At 36.1% G+C, this 20018-nt stretch overlaps 1 protein-coding gene across 1 annotated transcript in view; it reads left to right on the top strand.

Moving 5' to 3' along the window:
• The first annotated feature begins 2286 nt into the window (after positions 1–2286).
• The window catches only part of CLIC2 (chloride intracellular channel 2), a 36771-nt gene continuing 19039 nt past the window's right edge, over positions 2287–20018 (top strand). Inside the window, exons 1-3 of the mRNA XM_026450387.1 lie at positions 2287–2724; positions 15306–15415; positions 15541–15666. Of these exons, the coding sequence (XP_026306172.1) occupies positions 2668–2724; positions 15306–15415; positions 15541–15666 (293 nt within the window). The 5' untranslated portion in view covers positions 2287–2667. The remainder of the gene's footprint in view (positions 2725–15305; positions 15416–15540; positions 15667–20018) is intronic.

The following is a 20018-nucleotide window of genomic DNA, read 5'->3' as shown; positions in this document are numbered from 1 at the left end:
AAAAGGTGCAGGGTGGGAAGTTGACAAGGGTTGAAAAATTACCTATTGGGTGCAATGTTCACTATTCAGGTGAATGGTACACTAAAAGCCCAGACTCCACTACGATGCAATATATGCATGTAAGAAATCTGCACTTGTACCCTCTAAATCCATTTTTAAAATGGAAAAAAAATCACCATAGGATACCACTTCATAGCCGCTGGAATGACTATTATAAGCAAACAAAGCAAGAGCAAGCAAGTTTTCGTAGGGCCCTGATGGGAGGTGTTTTCATCATGGGGGCAGGTCCCTCATGGGTGGCTTGGTGCCACTCTCATAGTAATGAGTGAGTTCTCCCTCTGAATTCATGCAAGAGCTGGTTGTTTAAAAGAGTGTGGCATGTCCCCCCACCACTTTCTCTCTTCCTCCCACTTTCATCATGTGAGATGCATGCTCCCACTCTACCTTCTGCCATGATTGGAAGCTTCCTGAGGCTCTCACTTGAAGCAGATGCTGGCACCATGCTTTCTGTACAGCCTGCAGAATCATGAGCCAATTAAACCTCTTTTCTCTATAAATCACTCAGCCTCAAGTATTTCTTTATAACAAAGCAAAAATGGACTAACACAACATTTATATGAAATATCTAGAATAGGCAAATCCATAGGCACAGAAAGTAGATTACTGGTCGTCTGATGCTGGGAGTGGTAATGAAGACTGACTGCAAATGGGCAAGGAAGATGTCACTGACGTGATGCAAATGTTCTAAAATCAGATTGTAGTGATGGCTGCACCACCCAATAAATTTATAAAATCACTTTAAATACATGAATTTTAGGGCACGTTAATTATCCTAAACATGTTTTTAAACACATTCAGCATCAAGAAAAAAAAGAGAACATTCATCTCTTTACTTTGCCAATTTATTAGGGATCACACAGAGGTCATTAGGCTGTTTGTTGTTGTTGCTGTGGTGGTGGTGGTGGTGGTGACAGTAAGGGTTGTGGTTTTCTCATGAGAGTCAAAGGTCAAGCAACCATTTGGTCTTTTAAAATAAAAATTTTAAAATCAATTAAAAAAGAATGTTGCTGGCTTGAAATCTGGAGTAGCCGTACGGGCAAAGAGAAGCGGATGGATTTTTTAAATATTCAAGATGTAGAAGTGACAAGATTTTGTAGTGGTTAGATATAGGGAGTGGGGAAAGGTGAGGAGGCCTCAGACTGAGTATGCTTAAAGTTGAATTCCTGTTGTCCTCCCGAACTGGCTGTCCTCCCGTGCTGCCAATCTCAGTGAATGGATCAGCATCCTGGCGCAGAGTTGACATTCATTGATTGCCTTTGGAGTGAACGAACAGAGTATGATGAATAGAGTAAAAATATGGCTAAACGAGGCAGACATCAGGTCCTGCCAAATAGCCAGTACAAAACTCACCCTTAAGGTTGGCTCAGTAGATGTCCAGCACAATTTTCTTCTCACTTTTCAAAGCATTTGGGGAATCATGAGGTCTTTCCCTCATCCAGAAGAACACTCACCTACATATCAGTCACTCCTTCCCTAGAACCTACAGGTATGGAGCAGGCTGAGTTCTTTCAAGAGTTTCTTATCCTGTAAATCTTTACACAGGGCAATGGCAGGTGCATGTACAGCCCATATGAGCATGGGGGATGCTTAGTGTTCTAGAAAGGGGACCACAGTGGTGCCCAACTGATGGATCTGCATTCTGTTTTGCGCCAAGCAGGAAGAGACTCTTTCCACCAAAGAGGTTTGTTGTTCCCGGGGTCCTCCTCCCAGATCCTGGAGGCATCAGACACAGCTGTCAGAAACATCGCAGACACAGAGTGATCTGTTTGACTGGTTTTGCTGCTGTTCCCAGGGTTGACAAGCAGAAATACAGAACAAATGGTGGTTCCTGAAACAGACGCCAAAACAAGGAAGTGATCTGTTCCAGTCCAAGCTTCCAAGAAATAAAGAACTAGGTGGGGCACACTAAACTAGCCCCCAGACTCAACCACCCCAGTGAACATTCTCTGGTTGTAGAGAGAAGTGAAATTTGCAACCCAGAACAGAAATCTGGCTGTGTGAGCAGTAGAATTGGGGGTGGAAACATTTAATAAAGTACAATTTTTTAACCCTCTTTTAGGCAGTATCATTGGATAAACATCCTTTTCAATAATAAAAATCTAGTTCATTTCTGGCCCCTTTCCTGGAAATGCTTTCAAGTTACAGGAACACCAATAAGAGGCCCTTTTCTGGGCATGGAGCCCAGGACTCAAAGGGAGGCTCTAGAGAACATCTGGTCTGCTTGATATATAGAAGCTAGCACTGCATGTGTGTGTTTGTGTGCATGTGTTTCTCCTATGCTGACTCATGGCATTGAAGCCTCTCTGGAAACACCCCCACCCTTCTAGCCAGCCAGTTTATACACAGCCCTTTGGCTCCTCCTTGATTTAAATATTAGGTCAGGAGGAAGAAGGAAAACGAATTCAAGAGCTGCACTTAAGCATCTAGAATTTTCTGCGTCACACCTCTTGAGAGAAGAGACTGGCTCCAGGTCTGACTCAGTCCACTGCAAACTAGACTCTCTTCTTAAAGCACCAACATTACTTGAGTCTTTGCATAAAATTGAGAAAAGAGTCTACAAGTATTGTGGACTCTACAGGAGGCTGACAACTGGCAGTAAAGACAAAGATGTCAGGCCTGAGGCCCAGCACTCAAGTGGACCCTGAGATTGAGCTTTTTGTAAAGGTAAGTTTTCCAGCTATAATAACTGCATGTAGAATATATTAGTTTTTGACACTGAAGTCCAATGTTTTTAAAAATTCTCCGCATTTGGGCTAGAGATAGGAAAGAATGTTGTGATTATTTTCCTACTCCGAGTTCTAGAAAAATGCCCGGGTGTGTGACTGTTCTTAGATGACAACAGGAAAAGAGAACTCTTCTGAAAAAGGCAAGGTGATATGGTGGAAAAGCACTAGACTGGTTTGTAGTGAGCAACTAACTTATATTCTCGATGCCTTCCTATATAACCTTAGAAAAATCCCTCCCTCTTTCCAGACCTTTGTTTCTCCATCTATACAATGAAGGAGCATGACAAGATGATCCTTAAGGGCTTTCCAAGTCTCAGAAGCTGTGTTTTATGAGATAGGTTTTGAAAGGCCTGACTGGGTGGAGGAGAGGGTGGAGAATGACCTGAGAACTCCATTCCCACACATAGCCCAGACAGAACTTTCTAAACTTCTACAATGGACAGACATCACAGCAGGGTCACATGGACGCTGTGGGAGAAAAAAACCAGGAGTCTATGTGCTTGTTATGTGAGGAGGGGGACATTTTAGAATGCTCTGCTGCTTCTTTTTGGTCTGCCATGGAGGTTTTTGTTTTGTTTTTTTTTTTTAACATGTCTTAACTTTTCAGAAAAGCACTTTGGAAAACCCCTCAATCAAGAGAAAGGAACATGTGTTTCCAAATTAGCTCATCAAGGAAGAAAAACTTATATGGGTTATTCCCAGTAGAAATTAAATAGTTACTAAATCCTTGCTTGCATTAACTGTTTAGCTTTTCCCTTTATTTTCATTGACTATTGGAAGTATTCAGGATAATAAGAACAATAACAAACTCATATTGTGCCTGGCTCTTTTCTAAACACTTTACATATGTTACCTAATTTAGTCCTAACAACTTAGGAGATAGGTTGTTATTAACGGTGCTTATATATTACTAGCATCATCAGTAGTAGTGGTGATAGTAGTAGTTATTACTACTTCATTACAACTTTTAGTTATTACAATATTATAATGTTGTTCTCATCATTTCTAGATAGGTAAACTAAGGCAATAAAGTTTAAGTAACTTGCCTCTAAAACTATACAACTTCCTGATGGCTTACAAAGACATAAAATGAGATATACTTACCAAATGTTAAGTTAAATACCTATTGGCAAAAGTATGCGTTTACAGCCATTTAGATTATTTAACAGTTTGTCACATATATACACCAAGGACATCACCAACCTGTCTTTTCAAAATTGTAAGAGAAAGACCCTTGAATTCCTGCCGTGTTAGGTAATGCGATTAAGTGTTTGCTAAACTATCGGGCATAAGAGCGACTTCTCCTATCTCTGGGTTGTAGCAAAACATATAACTGCTCAGATAGGATATAAATGAGCTGTAATTTCCTAACTAGCTTTTTACATTTACCAATTCCAAATCAGCAGTAATGTCTCTTCACTGGGTAACTAAAGTGTTCCCTTTGTCCGAACTGTTCATTCAACTCAATTAGACATCTTAAATCAATTGTTGGCTTTGATGTATGTGTTTATCTTCATAGACTTTTTATATTTGGGTGGTAATCTGGACAGGAAACTTTAGCAAGTCACACATGGATGAGAAAATGTTGAATTAAATAATAACTTTCAAAGTAACCAATAATTCATTGAGTACTTACTATATGGTAGGCACTGTGCTAAGTGGTTTATTATTAACCCTCTTTTATGAATACAGAAATTAAAGCAAAGAGCAGCTAAGTAACTTTGTCCAAGGTCACATAGCTAGTTAGTGGCAGAGTTAGAATTCCAACACTTTAAAATAACTATGTCTAATATTATTCAATTGTTTTCAGTTGTGTGAACTTTTTAGTAAACTATTCCAGAATTTTATCAGGTGGAGTGCTCTAGATGTAAGCTTATCTGATGACATTGATACAAACTACAGATTTTCTGGAAGAACCTCAAATATCATCTGGTCCAGGTTTTTGTTTTATTTTAAGCTGTGTTCCACAGATCTCTAGAAGTTTCATGGAAGATACTGGGAGGGGAAATAGGGGTTGAGAAGGACTAAAAGTGCTAATGAGTAATTTTTAAAAGGCATTACTACAAGAGATTAAGCATTCTCCTGTCACAATTAAGAATTTATACCACAATATCTATCTAATAACTAAGAACAAAGGATTTGATAACACACATTTTATTTTCTCTAAGTGCAGGGATGAAATAATCTTAATGGTTTGTTGTTTGTTGTTATATGGAATGTTTGCATTCTGTACCAAAGACTCTAAAATTAAGTTTTAGTATATTTGTACATAAAATTATGGAATCTAATATTTGGACCAAAATTCTGAATGTAATAAGTTTGTCAAAATTTTTTTTAATGTGTGGGGGAAAGAGGGAAAAGATGATACTCTTCTCTGAGTGTTCAGACCATTTCAAAGTATCTTATAGCTATTATAAATACTCATAAAGACTGATTAATATAAAAATTCGACAAAACTATTAAATGAGAGAAGGCAGTGTTTAAGAGTATAGTGTATGGAGGATATAGTCCTAGTCCTGAATTTGCTAAGTGAGAAGAGGATGTATGTCATCAATTCTTGATTAGCCAACTGTACTTGAGCAAGTCAGCCTCTCTGAGCCTCAGTTTCCTCACCTGTAAAACAAGAGTAATAACAGAGCCTACCTCATAGCATCATCCTATTTGTAAGCATTAAATAAAACAAGTATATAGAGCACAGTAGTTGGCAATGTAGTAAATACTATATAAATGTTAACTATTGTTGCCATTATTATTTTTCTTTTTTTTTTTTTTTTCATTCAGCAAAATTGTATTTTAGGATAACAGGCCTTTCCTTGGTCTCAAGAAGAAATAACTTCAAGCGCATAAAGGACTCCAGATTACTAATTCTCATTTTTTTTTATTATACTTTAAGTTCTAGGGTACATGTGCATAACGTGCAGGTTTGTTACATATGTATACTTGTGCCATGTTGGTGTGCTGCACGCATCAACTCGTCAGCACCCATCAATTCATCATTTATATCAGGTATAACTCCCCAATGCAATCCCTCCCCCCTCCCCCCTCCCCATGATAGGCCCCGATGTGTGATGTTCCCCTTCCCGCCGGGCGCAGTGGCTCAAGCCTGTAATCCCAGCACTTTGGGAGGCCGAGACGGGCGGATCACGAGGTCAGGAGATCGAGGCCATTATTATTTTTCATGTTTAAAAACTTAGATCACAAACACAAAGAGAAAAAAAATTGTTTTGGTGAATGGCCGCAGCCTGTCTTTGACAGCTGAAGATAATTAAGAGGTCGGTAATTCATCAGTCAGGCTAGTGAATTTATATCCTAAAATTTTATGTGATGGCACTTTAAATCAGCATAACATTACAGAAAAAAAAAAAAAACTTCTGTTTTCCTGTAAAACTTTACTGCATTTCCCCCACACCTCAGTGTTTTGATTCTCCTTTTGCCAAAGGCGATCCACCCTTCCTGCTGTGTCTATTATCAGACTCCATTCTTCTTCCTGCCTCCCACCCTTAATCATGTTTCCCCTCACTAAACCTAGTTTTGATTGGATCCTTAGTCTGACTTCTATTACAAAACAAATGCAGCTGCTAAGGTTGGTTGCCTCTTCCCATACCTCTTCACACCCCGCCATCACAAAGATCAACAATATCATTTTCTTTGTCACATCCACTATCGCGGAAAGAAAATTTTGTCAAAAAATTGAAATTTTGTCCAGTGTTTCTGGACCTTAATAATGCTACGCATAATAGATCAGAGCAGCCGTAAGATGAAGTACCTTTTATTTCCTTGTATAGGCTACTCTCTCTAGTCTTTCTTATCATAATTCTTGGTGATTTTAATATCTACACAGATGATTTTTCCAACACTCTAGCCCCTCAGATCCCTGACTTTCCCTCCTCTAGGGATCTTAGTCCTTATCATCTCTCAGGTGCTTCTTCCCATAGTCATATCCTTACCTTTGTCATTGCAATGTCTGCAACCCCTGCATAATATCATTTATTTGGGGGTGTTTTTTGTTCTTCTTTTTGAATTTCTCTATATTCATATATTTTATCAAGGTAAAATTTGCATAAAATAAAATGCATGCATTAAGTGTACAGTTCAATAACTTGACAAATGTATATGCACATATAACCACCATTCCAATCAAAATATAGAATACGTCCATCACCTCAGAAAGTTCCCTTATGTCTCTTTGCAATCTGTGTTCCCTACCCTACCCTTTAGCTCTCTCCGCCACAGCCAACCATTGATCTGCTTTCTGTTAGCCTTACATTTTCTAGAATTTTCTGTAGATGAAATTATATGGTATGTACGCTTTTGTGCCTGCTATCTTTCACTCAGCATAATTATTTTAAGATGCACCCATGTTGTTGTGTGTTTCAATATCTCGTTCCTTTTTATTACTGAAGCATTCCATTGCATGGATATACCATAATGTGTTTATTCATTCACCCATTGAAAGACATTTGGGTTGTTTCCAGTTTGGGGCTATTGTGAATATTGTTAAGTATTCACTTACATATTTCTATCACCATATGCTTTCATTTCTCTTGGGTAAAGACCTAAGATTGGAATTGCTGGGTCATATAATAGGTACATATTTAACTTTGACAAAATATTTTAAAAAGCAGTTGTACCATTTTACACTTCACTTCATTATGTGAGAGTTCCACTTGCTCCACTTTCCTGTCCACACTTGGTATGGTCATTCTTTTTCATTTCAGTTATTCTAATGTGTTTATCATGGTATCTCGTTGTGGTTTTAATTTGTCTTTCCCACATGTCTAATGATATTGGGCATCTTTTCATGTCCTTATTTATCATCTGTATATCTTCCTTTTTAAAGTGCTCAAATCTCTTCCCCATTTTAATTGTTTTTTAACTTTAATTTTTAATTTTTGTGAGTACACAGTAGGTATATATATTTATGATATATATTTATGGATTACATGGAATATTTTGATACAGGCATGCAACATGTAATAATCACATCAGGTAAATGGAGTATCCATCCCCTGAAGCATTTATCTTTTGGGTTACAAACAATTCAATTAAACTGTTTTAGTTATTTTTAAATGTACAATTAAATTATTTTTCACTGCAGTCACCTTATTGTGCTAGCAAATACTAGGTGTTATTCATACTTCCTAGCTATTTTTTGTACCCATTAACACTCTTCACTTCCCCACACACACCCCCTCACTACCCTTCCCAGCCTCTAGTAGCCATCCTTCTACTCTCTCTCTCTCTGAGTTCTATTGTTTTTGTTTTTAGCTCTCACAAATAAGTGAGAACATGTGAATAGTGTCTTTCTGTGCCTAGCTTATTTTCTGTAACATATGATGTTCAGTTACTTCTATGTTATTGCAAATGACTAAATCTCATTCTTTTTTATGGTCAAGTAGTACTCTGTTGTGTATATGCACCACATTTTCTTTATCCATTCATCTGTTGATGGAATATTTAGGTTGCTTCCAAATCTTGGCTATTGTGAATAGTACTGCAATGAACGTGGGAGTGCAGAGATCTCCACGATATGCTGATTTCCTTTCTTTTAGGTAGATACCTAGCAGTGGGATTGCTGGATCATAAGGTAGCTCTATTTTTATTTTTTTGAGGAACCTCCAAACTGTTTTCCATAGTGGTTGTACTAATTTACATTCCCACCAACAGTGTATGAGGATTCCCTTTTGTCCATATCCTCACCAGCATTTGTTATTTCCTGTCTTTTGGATAAGGGCCATTTTATTAGGTTGGTGCAAAAGTAATTGCGGTTTTTGCAATTGAAAGTAATGGCAAAACTGCAATTACATTTTACCAACCTAATAACTGAGCTGAGTTGATATCTCATTGTAGTTTTGATTTGAATTTCTCTGATTATCAATGACATTGAGCACCTTTTCATATGGCTCTTCACCATTTGTATATCTTCTTTTGAGGAATGTCTATTCACATCTTTTGCCCATTTGTCAAACACAGTATTAGATTTTTTCCTATAGAGTTATTTGAGCTCCTTACATATTCTGGTTATTTAATCTCTTGTCAGATAGGTGGTTTGCAAACACTTTCTCCCATTCTGTGGGTCGTCTTTTCACATTGTTGATTCCTTTGCTGTGCAGAAGCTTGTTAACTTGATGTGATCCCATTTGTCCATTTTTGCTTTGCTTGCCTGTATTTATGGCATATTATTCAAGAAATCTCTGCCCACTCTGATGTCTTGAAGAGTTTCCCTAATGTTTTCTTTTAGTAGTTTCACAGTTTCAAGTTTTAGATTTAAGTCTTTAATGCATTTGTATTTGATTTTTTGTATATAGTGAGAGATAGGGGTCTAGTTTCATTCTTTTGCATATGGATATCCAGTTTTCCCAGCACCATTTATTGAAGAGGCTGTCCTTTCCCCAGTGTATGTTCTTGGCACCTTTCCTTAAAATGAGTTCACTGTAAATGTATGGACTTATCTCTGGGTTCTCTGTTCTTTTCCACTGATCTATGTGTCTTTTTTTATGCCAGGACCATGCCATTTTGGTTACTATAGCTCTGTAGTATAATTTGAAGTCAGGTATTCCTTAGGAGATACCTTTGGCTATTCTGGGTCTTTCCTGATTCTATATAAATATTAGGATTTTTAAAAATTTCTGTGAATAATGTCTTTGTCATTTTGATAGGGATTGTATTGAATCTATAGATTGCTTTGGGTACTATGGACATTTTAACTGTATTTATTCTTTCAATTCATATAGAATATCTTTCCATTTTTGTGTGTCTTTTTCAATTTCTTGTATCAATGTTTTATAGTTTTCATGTAGCAATCTTTTAGTACTTTTGTTAATTACTGGATACTTTATTTCATTTGTAGCTATTGTAAATGGAATTACTTTCTTGATTTTTTTCAGATTGTTCACTGTTGGCATATAGAAATGTCACTGATTTTTGTACGTTGATTTTGTAACCTGCAACTTTACTGAATTTATCAACTTTAAGAGTTTTCATTGGAGTGTTTAAGTTTCTCCAAATATAAGGTCATATCATCTGCAAACAAGATAATTTGACTTCCTCCTTTCCAATTTGGATGTCTTTTTGTTTCTTTATCTTGTCTGTTTGCTCTGGCTAGGGCTTCAGTACTATGTTGAATAATAGTGGTGAAAGTGGGCATCCTTGTTATGTTCCTGATCTTAGAGGACAGGCTTTCAGTTTTTCTCCATTCAGTATAATACTAGCTATGGGTTTGTCATATATGGCTGTTATTCTGTTGAGGTATGTTCCTTCTATACCTGTGTTTTTGAGGGTTTTTTGTCATAAAGCGATGTTTAATATTATCAAATGCTTTTTCAGCACAATTAAAATGATCATAAGGTTTTCGTTCTTCATTCTGTTGATATGATGTATCTCATTAATTGATGTGTGTATGTTGAACCATTCTTGCATCACTGGAATAAATTGCACTTGGTCATGATAAATGGTCTTTCATTTTGGTTTTATTTTCACTTTTAAGTACAGGGGTACATGTGCAGATTGGATATATAGGTCAACTTGTGTCATGGGGGTTTGTTGTACAAATTATTTCATCACCCAGGTATTAAGCCTAGTACCCATTAGCTTTTTTTTTTTTTTTTTTTTTTCTGATCTGTTCCTTCCTCCCACCCTCCACCCTCCAATAGGCCCTAGTGTCTGCTGTTTCCTTTTATGAGTCCATGTATTCTCTTCTTTTAGCTGCCACTTAAGTGAGAATGTGTGGTATTTGGTTTTCTGTTGGTGCATTAATTTGCTAGGGATAATGGCTTCTAGCTCCATTCATGTTCCTATAAAGGACATGATCTCATTCTTTTTTTTTAAGTGACTTTATTTTATTTTAGTTACATAAATTACAAAATATCGCTAAGTGAAAATAAAATCAATAAAAATCATCCATGATACCGCCCACTTTAACATTTATGTGTATAGCTTTTTATGCTTTATTTCTTCACATATATAGATAAATATATTCATCAAAAAGAGGTTATTTCATATATTAGGTTGGTACAAAATTAATTGCGCTTTTTGCCATTGCTTTTAATATATTGTTTTGTAAGCTATATTTATTTAACAATGTATTATGAATTTATTTCTATAACATTAAATATATTATCTGTGTGTATGTGTGTCTTGTTTCTTATGACTAAAATTTTTTAAAGTTAAGGTGTTATGTTGAGATAGTTGAAGATTCACATGCCATTTTAATGGATAATACAGAGAGATTCTGTGTGCCCCTTACCAAGTTTCCCTTAATGATAATATCTTGTAAAACTATAGTACGATAAGAAAACCAGGACATTATTGACATTGATGCAGTCAGATACAGAAGATTTTCATCACTACACAGATCCGTGTTACCCTTTTAAAGCCATATCCACTTGTGTCTCACCCAATCCCTCAACCATTAATCTCTTTTCCGCTTTGATAATTTTATCATGTCAAGAATGTTATGTGGATGGAATAATACAGTATATCACCTTTTGGGGTTGTCTTTTTTTCCCCACTCAGCATAATTCCCTGGAACTTCATCCAAGTTGTTGTGTGTATCAACAGTTCGATCCTTTTAATTGCTGAGTACTGCTCCATGATACTGATTGATAGGCCACAATTGGCTTAATTATTCAGCTGTTGAAGGACATTTTGGTTGTCACTAGTTTGGGGTTATTACAAACAAGGCTGTATAAATCCTCTTTTATAGGTTTCTTTATGAACATAAGTTTTCATTTCTCTGAGATAAATGCCAAAGGGTCTAGTTGTTTGGTTGCGTAGCAGCTGCATGTTTAGATTTGTAAGAAAAATTGCCAAAGTGCTTTCCAGTGTGGTCATAGTATTTTATATTAAACCCAGCAATATTTCTGTGCATTCTCACCAGCGTTTTGTGTTGTCACTATTTTTATCTTAACTATTTTGAAAGGTGTGTAGTGACATTTTACTGTTTAAATTTGCATTTCCCTAAAGGCTAATAAAATTGAACATTTTATGTGCTTATTTCTCATCTGTATGTGCAATGTCTCTTCAGTGCAATGTCTGTTCATGTCATTTGCTCATTTTCTTTTTTCCTTTTTTATTTTAGAGTATTTAATTGGCAAATAAAAATTGTATATATTCAATGTATACAACACAATGATTTTGTTTCTTTTTTTAAAAAAATTTATTTATTCTTCAATGGGTTTTTGGGGAATAGTTGATGTTTGGTTACGTGAATAAGATATATAGTAGTGACTTAAGAGATATTGGTGCACCCATCACCCAAGCAGTGTACACTGTACCCAATGTGTAGTCTTTTATCCCTCACTCCCCCACCCCTTTCTCTGAGTCTTCAAAGTCCATCATATCATTCTTTTTTTTTTTTTTTTTTTGAGACGGAGTCTCGCTCCGTCGCCCGGGCTGGAGTGCAGTGGCACGATCTCAGCTCACTGCAAGCTCCGCCTCCCGGGTTTACACCATTCTCCTGCCTCAGCCTCCCGAGTAGCTGGGACTACAGGCGCCGCCACCTCGCCCGGCTGGTTTTTTGTATTTTTAGTAGAGACGGGGTTTCACCGTGTTAGCCAGGATGGTCTCGATCTCCTGACCTCGTGATCCGCCCGTCTCGGCCTCCCAAAGTGCTGGGATTACAGGCTTGAGCCACCGCGCCCGGCCCATCATATCATTCTTATGCCTTTGCGTCCTCATAGCTTAGATCCCAATTATGAGTGAGAACATACCATGTTTGGTTTTCCATTCCTGAGTTACTTCACTTAGAATAATAGTCTCCAATTCCTTCCAGGTTGCTGCAAATGCCATTATTTAATTCCTTTTTATGGCTGAGTAGTATTCCATGGTGTGTGTGTGTGCATGTGTGTGTGTGTGTGTATATATACACACATATATGTGACACATACGTGTATATATATACACATATGTGTGTGTGCATATATATACATATATATGTGTGTATATATATCACATTTTCTTTTTTTATTATGCTTTTAGTTCTTGGATGCATGTGCAGAACATGCAGGTTTGTTACATAGGTATACATGTGCCATGGTGGTTTGCTGCACCCATCAACCCGTCATCTAGGTTTTGGGCTCCACATGCATTAGGTAATGCTCTCCCTCTCATTTCCCCCGACTCTGCAAAAGGCTCCAGTGTGTGATGTTCCCCTCCCTGTGTCCATATGTTCTCATTGTTCAACTCCCACTTATGAGTGAGAACTTGTGGTGTTTGGTTTTCTGTTCCTGTGTTAGTTTGCTGAGAATGATGGTTTCCATCTTCATCCATGTCTCTGCAAAGGACATGAGCTCTTTCTCTTTTATGGCTGCATAGTATTCCATAGTGTATATGTGCCACATTTTCTTTGTCCACTCTATCACTGATGCCATTTGGGTTGGTTCCAACTCTTTGCTATTGTAAATAGTGCTGCAGTAAACATATGTGTGCATGTGTCTTTATAGTAGAATGATTTATAATCCCTTGGGTATATACCCAGTAATGGGATTGCTGGGTCAAATGGTATTTCTGATTCTAGATCCTTGAGGAATTGTCACACTGTCTCCACAATGATTGAACTAATTGACCTTCCCACCAACAGTGTAAAAGCGTTCCTATTTCTCCACATCCTCTACAGCATCTGTTGTTTCCTGACTTTTTAATGATTGCCATTTTAACTGGTGTGAGATGTTGTCTCATTGTGGTTTTGATTTTCATTTCTCTAATGACCAGTGATGATGAGCTTTTATTCATATGATTGTTGGCCACATAAATGTCTTCTTTTGAGAAGTTCATATCTTTTGCCCACTTTTTGACGGGGTTGTTTGTTTTTTTTCTTGTAAATTTGTTTAAGTTCCTTGTAGATTCTGGATATTAGCACTTTGTCAGATGGATAGACTGCAAAAATTTTCTCCCATTCTGTAGGTTGCCTGTTCACTCTGATGACAGTTTCTTTTGCTGTGCAGAAGCTCTTTAGTTTAATTAGATCCCATTTGTCAATTTTGGCTTTTGCTGCCGTTGCTTTTGGTGTTTTAGTCATGAAGTCTTTGCCCATGCCTATGTCCTGAATGGTATTGCCTAGGTTTTCTTCTAGGGTTTTTATGGTTTTAGGTCTTATGTTTAAGTTTTTAATCCATCTTAGTTAAGTTTTGTATAAGGTGTAAGGAAGGGGTCCAGATTCCGTTTTCTGCATATGGCTAGTCACTTTTCCCACCACCACTTATTAAATAGGGAATCTTTCCCCATTTCTTGTTTTTGTCAGGTTTGTCAAAGATCAGATGGTTGTAGATGTGCGGTGTTATATCTGAGGCCTCTGTTCTGTTCCATTGGTCTATATATGTGTTTTGGTACCAGTACCATGCTGCTTTGGTTATTGTAGCCTTGTAGTATAGTTTGAAGTCAGGTAGCGTGATGTCTCCAGCTTGGGTTTTTTGTTTGTTTGTTTTTGTTTTTGTTTTTGCTTCAGATTCTCTTGGCTATACAAGCTCTTTATTGGTTCCATATGAAATTTAAATTAGTTTTTTTTTTTTAATTCTGTGAAGAAAGGCAATGGTAGCTTGATGGGAATAGCATTGAATCTATAAATTACTTTGGGCAGTATGGCCATTTTCATGATATTGATTCTTCCTATCCATGAGCATGGAATGTTTTTCCATTTGTTGTGTCCTCTCTTATTTCCTTGAGCAGTAGTTTGTAGTTCTCCTCGAAGAAGTCCTTCACGTCCCTTGTAAGTTGTATTCCTAGGTATTTTATTCTCTTTGTAGCAATTGTGAACAGGAGTTCACTCATGATTTGACTGTCTATTATTGGTGTATAGAAATGCTTTTTGCACATTGATTTTGTGTCCTGAGACTTTGCTGAAGTTGCTTATCAGCTTAAGGAGTTTTTGGGAAAGAATGGTAGATCTCATGTAAATTTAAATTTTATATAATCCATGTTTTTAAAATTACATGTAACATGTATCACAAAGAGTTAATGTCTTTAATATATAAATAATTTTTCCAAACAATAAGAAAAAGTCATTACCTTCATAAAAAAATTAAAAACTGTCATGAACAAACAATTAGCAAAATAAGGAAACGGTCAATGGCCATAAGGAAAGATATCTTTCAGAAAGGAAATTTGGTAAGATCTATGAAAATGGGGAATGTGCATACCTTTTACACACCATTTTCATTTTAAAGATTAACCTTAAAGATATAATCTCAGAAGTGGAAGAAGCTATATGCCCAGAAATGTTTGTTTCTGAAGTACTTAGATTAGTAAAAATTTTGAAATATCTTAAATGTCTATCAATAGGAAAATTATATAAATTCTGATAATATATAAAATTTATTATTATTATTATGTACCCATCACAGTTGTAACTTTACATATAATGAAATTATTTGCTTCCCTATATCTCTCTGTCCATAGATGATGGAGTTCTTGAGATTGAGAATGTCCATGTTTGTCTCTAGCAACTAGCTCATTTCCTAGTAGGCACTCAATACATACTTATTGAACAAACAAATGAACTGAGGTCTCTCTTTATCTTAATAGGCTGGAAGTGATGGAGAGAGTATTGGAAACTGTCCCTTTTGCCAACGCCTTTTCATGATCCTCTGGCTTAAAGGAGTTAAATTTAATGTGACAACGGTTGACATGACCAGGTAAGAGAAATCAGGACATGTTAAATTCTAGGAATTGAGATTGGTACATACCAATAAAATATTGGTGTTTATTTAATGTGTACTTTATCTAGAGACTTAACTCTGCTTATTTTTAATAATCATAGAAAGCCTGAAGAACTGAAGGACTTAGCCCCAGGTACTAATCCTCCATTCCTGGTGTATAACAAGGAGTTGAAAACAGACTTCATTAAAATTGAGGAGTTTCTAGAACAGACCCTGGCTCCTCCAAGGTACAGCACTTACAGGATACTATTTTGCTGAAGATAATCTATTTTACTGGCTTGTTTATTGCAGATTGAGTATTCTTACCAATTTAAGTACTTTTGGATTTCTGGGCCTACATGTCAAATGACACACATGCATAAACATCCCCCTCCAACTTCAAATACAAAAGGATGATATGTATAATATTTCAAATAATGTTTAAAAGCTGCATAACATACATAACACAAGAAGGTAAGTTCTCGGTGGTCTAGAAATAGAGTAGGAACATATAGTGAGATGGGAGTGAGGGAGTGGGGTACTAACACTATGTTATGCATAAAGATTGGTTATGACTGGTCCTTAACACCACTGATGAAATGAAAGAACATACCCAACACAAGGGTTAGTGGCCAGGAAATAGACTTCAAGCAGTTAACCAGAGGCCAGAACTGTACTGCCTACACTTGAATGACAACCGCACATCTCTGTCTACCCAGGATAGGTCTAGAAACAAGAAGCATGCTGTATTAATTTTCTATTGCTGTGTAACAAATTACCACAAACTTAGTATCTTAAAATAACACCTATTTATTATCTCACGGCTTCCATTGGTCAGTTGTCTGGGTATGACCTGCTGAGGTCCTCTGCTCAGGGTATCAAAAAGCTGCATTCAAAGTGTTGGTCAGGAACACAGTTATCATTTGGGGCCCAGGTGACTCTTCCATCTTCATTCAAGTTTTTGGCTGAATTCAGTTCCTTGAAGCTATATGACTGAGGTCTTAGGTTATTGGGTAGCTGTTTGTTGGGGTTGGCATTCAGTTACTAGAGGCTACCCCTCTGTATAGGCATTTCACAACATAGTTGATTGTTCTCTTCCTCTAAAACCCACAGGAGAATGTCTCTCTGATGGTTCACCTTCTTTTAAAATGTTTTTATCAACACAAATTATGGGATACATATGGAATTCTATTATGTATATGTAATGCATAGTGATAAAGTCAGGGTATCTATGGTTTCCATAACCCAAGTACAATACATTTTTGTAACTATAGTCACCCTACTCTTCTATCAAACATTGAATTTATTCCTTCTATCTTATTTATGTGTGTACTTTTTAACACACTTCTCTTCATCTTCCCTTCTCCTCCCAATCACCTTCCCCAGTCTCTGTTATCTATCTCTCCATTCTGTATCTTCATGTGACCAACTTTTTGAAGTCTGACATATAGGTGAGAACATGCTATTTTTGTCTTTTTGTGCCTGGCTTATTTCAGTTGACATAACAATTCCAGTTCCGTCCATGTTGTTCCAAATGACAAGATTTCATTCTCTTTTATGGCTGAATGCTATTTCATTGTGTATGTGTACCACACTTTCTTTATCCATTTATCTGTTGATGGACACTTAGGTCGATTCCATACCTTGTCTATTATGAATAATGCAACAATAAACATGAGCGTGCAGCTATCCCTTTGACATACTGATTTCTCATGCTTTGGGTAAATGCTAATTAGTGAGATTTTTGGATCTTAGGGTAGTGCTACTTTTGGTTTTTTCAGAAATCTCCATGTTGTTTTCCATAGTGGCTATATTTATATTCCCAAAAACAGTGTATAAGAGTTCCTTTTTCTCCACATCCTTGCCAACGTCTGTTAATTTTTCGTCTTTTTAATAATAGCGATTCTGACTGAGGTGAGATGATATCTCATTTTGGTTTTCGTTTGCATTTCTCTGTTGATTAGTAAAGTTGAGCATTTCTTTATGTACATTTTGGCCATGCCCTTTGCCCATATTTTATGAGTTTTTTTATTGTTGAGTTGTTTGATTTCCTTGTATATTCTGGATATTAATCCCCTGTTGAATAGTTTGCAAACATTTCCTCTCATTCAAAAGGTTGTCTCTTCACTCATTTCTTTTGCTGTGCAGAAGCTTTTTAGTTTAATTGAGTCCTATTTGTCTATTTTTGTTTCTATTGCCTGTGCTTTTGACATCTCAATCATAAATTATTTGTCTAGACCAATGTCCAGAAGAGTTTTCCCTAGGTTTTCTCTTTTTATTTTTATAGTTTTGAGTATTATGTTTAAGTCTTCAGTCCATTTTGAGTTGAGTTTTGTATATAGTGAGAGATAAGGATCAAGTTTCATTCTTCTGCATATGGCTATCCAATTTTCCCAGTACCATTTATTGAAAAAGGTGTCCGTTCCCCAATGTTCTTGTGAAATTTGTCAAAAATAAGTTGGCAGTAAATATGTGAATTTATTGTTAGGTTCTCTATTCTGACCATTGGTCTATGTGTCTGTTTTTATACCAATAACATGCTATTTTGGTTACTATAGCCTGGTAATATATTTCAAAGTCAGGTACTGTGATGCCTCCAGCTTTGTTCTTTTGGCTTAGAATTGCTTTGGCTATATGGAATCTTTTTTGGTTACATGTGAATTTTAGTATTCTTTTTTTCTAATTCTGTGAAAAATGACATTGGTATTTTGACAGGGATTGCATTGAATCTGCAGGTTACTTTGGGAAAATTACAATGTTAACAATATTAATTTTTCTGAACCATGAGCATGAGATGTTTTTCCATATATTTTTTCATTTTTAATTTCTTTCATTAGCATTTTGTAGTTTTCATTGTAAAGATCTTCCACCTCCTTGATTAAAATTATTCCTAGATATTTTAATTTTTAGCTATTGTAAATGGAATTGCCGTCTTCATTTATTTTGTGGGTAGATCATTATTGGTGTATAGATGCTACATATTTTTTAGTGTTGATGTTTTTAACCTGGAACTTTACTGAATTTACTTATCAAATGTAAGAATTTTTTGATGGAGTTTTTAGGTTTTACTAGATACAAAATAATGGCACCAGTGAAAAGAAACAGTTTTACTTCCTTTTTTCCAATTTGGATGCCTTTTATTTCTTTCTCTTGGCTGATTGCAATACCTAGGACTTCCAATACTATGTTGAATAGGAGTGGTGAAAGTGGGCATCCTTGTTTTTTTCCATTTCTTGGAGGAAATGCTTTCAACTTTTCCCTATTCAGCATGATATCAGCTGTGGATTTATCATATATAGCCTTTATTATTTTGACATATTTTCCTTCTATGCCCCATTTGTTGAGCGGTTTTATTATGAAGGGGTGTTGAATTTGATCAAATGCTTTTTCTGTATCTATTGAGACGATGATATGTCTTTTGCCCTTTATTCTATTGATGTCATATATTGAGGTTATTGATTTGCACATGTTGAACCATTCTTGTATCACTGGTATAAATCCCACTTGATCATGGTGTATTATCTTTCTGATATGCTATTGGATTCAGTTTGCTAGTATTTTGTCAAGAGTTTTTGTATCTATGTTCATCAGAAATATTGGCCTGTAGTTTTCTTCTCTGTGTGTGTTCTTGTCTGGTTTTTGTATCAGGGTGGTGTTGGCCTCATAGAATGAGTTAAGGAGAGTTCTCTCCTCTTCCATTTTTTAGAATAGTTTCAGGAGAATTGGTATTAGTTCTTCTGGTAGAATTTGTCAGTGAATTCATCCAGTCCTGTGCTTTTCTTCATTGGGAGACTTTATTACTGACTCAATCTTGCTACTCATTATTGGTCTGTTCATGTTTTCCATTTCTTCCCAATTCAGTCTCAATACATTGTATGTTTCCTGGAATTTATCCATTTCCTCTAGGTTTATCAGTTTGTCAGCATACAGTTGTTCATAATGGCCTCTGGTGATCTTTTGTGTTTCTTACATGTATGACTTAATGTGTCATTTTTCATTTCTAATTTGTTTGTTTGGATCTTCTACTTTTTTGGTTAGTCTAGCTGGCAGTTTATCAATTTAACAAAAACCATCTTTTTGATTCATGATGCTTTGTAGTTTTTAGTCTGTATTTCATTTAGTTCTGTTCTTTATTACTTCTTTTTTCTGCTAATTTGGTGTTTGGTTTGTTCTTGCTTTTCTAGCAGCTTCACATATATTATTAGATTAATTTGTCATTTCCTACTTTTTTGATGTAGGCATTTATTGCTATAAACTTCCCTCTTAGTGCTGCTTTTGCTGTATCCCACAGGTTTACGTATGTTGTGTTTCAATTTTCGTTTGTTTCAAGAATTTTTTTTCTTCTTAAATTCTTTATTGGTCACTGGTTGTTCAGGAGCATGTTGGTTAATTTTTATGTATTTATGCAGTTTCTAAAGTTCCTCTTGGTGTTTGTTTATAGTTGATTTCATTGTGGCCCGAGAATATCCTTGCTATGATTTTGATTTTGTTAAATTTATTGAGACATTTTGTGGCCTAACATGTGGTCCATCCTGGAGAATATTCCATGTGCTGATGAATGTATATTCTGTAGTTGTTGGATAGAGTGTTCTGTAAATGT

Source organism: Piliocolobus tephrosceles, unplaced genomic scaffold (genome assembly GCF_002776525.5).
Source record: "Piliocolobus tephrosceles isolate RC106 unplaced genomic scaffold, ASM277652v3 unscaffolded_19149, whole genome shotgun sequence".
In the NCBI taxonomy this organism is placed as follows: Eukaryota; Metazoa; Chordata; class Mammalia; order Primates; family Cercopithecidae; genus Piliocolobus; species Piliocolobus tephrosceles.
Note: the sequence above shows the minus strand (reverse complement) of the source record. Positions and strands in the feature narration are given on the sequence as shown.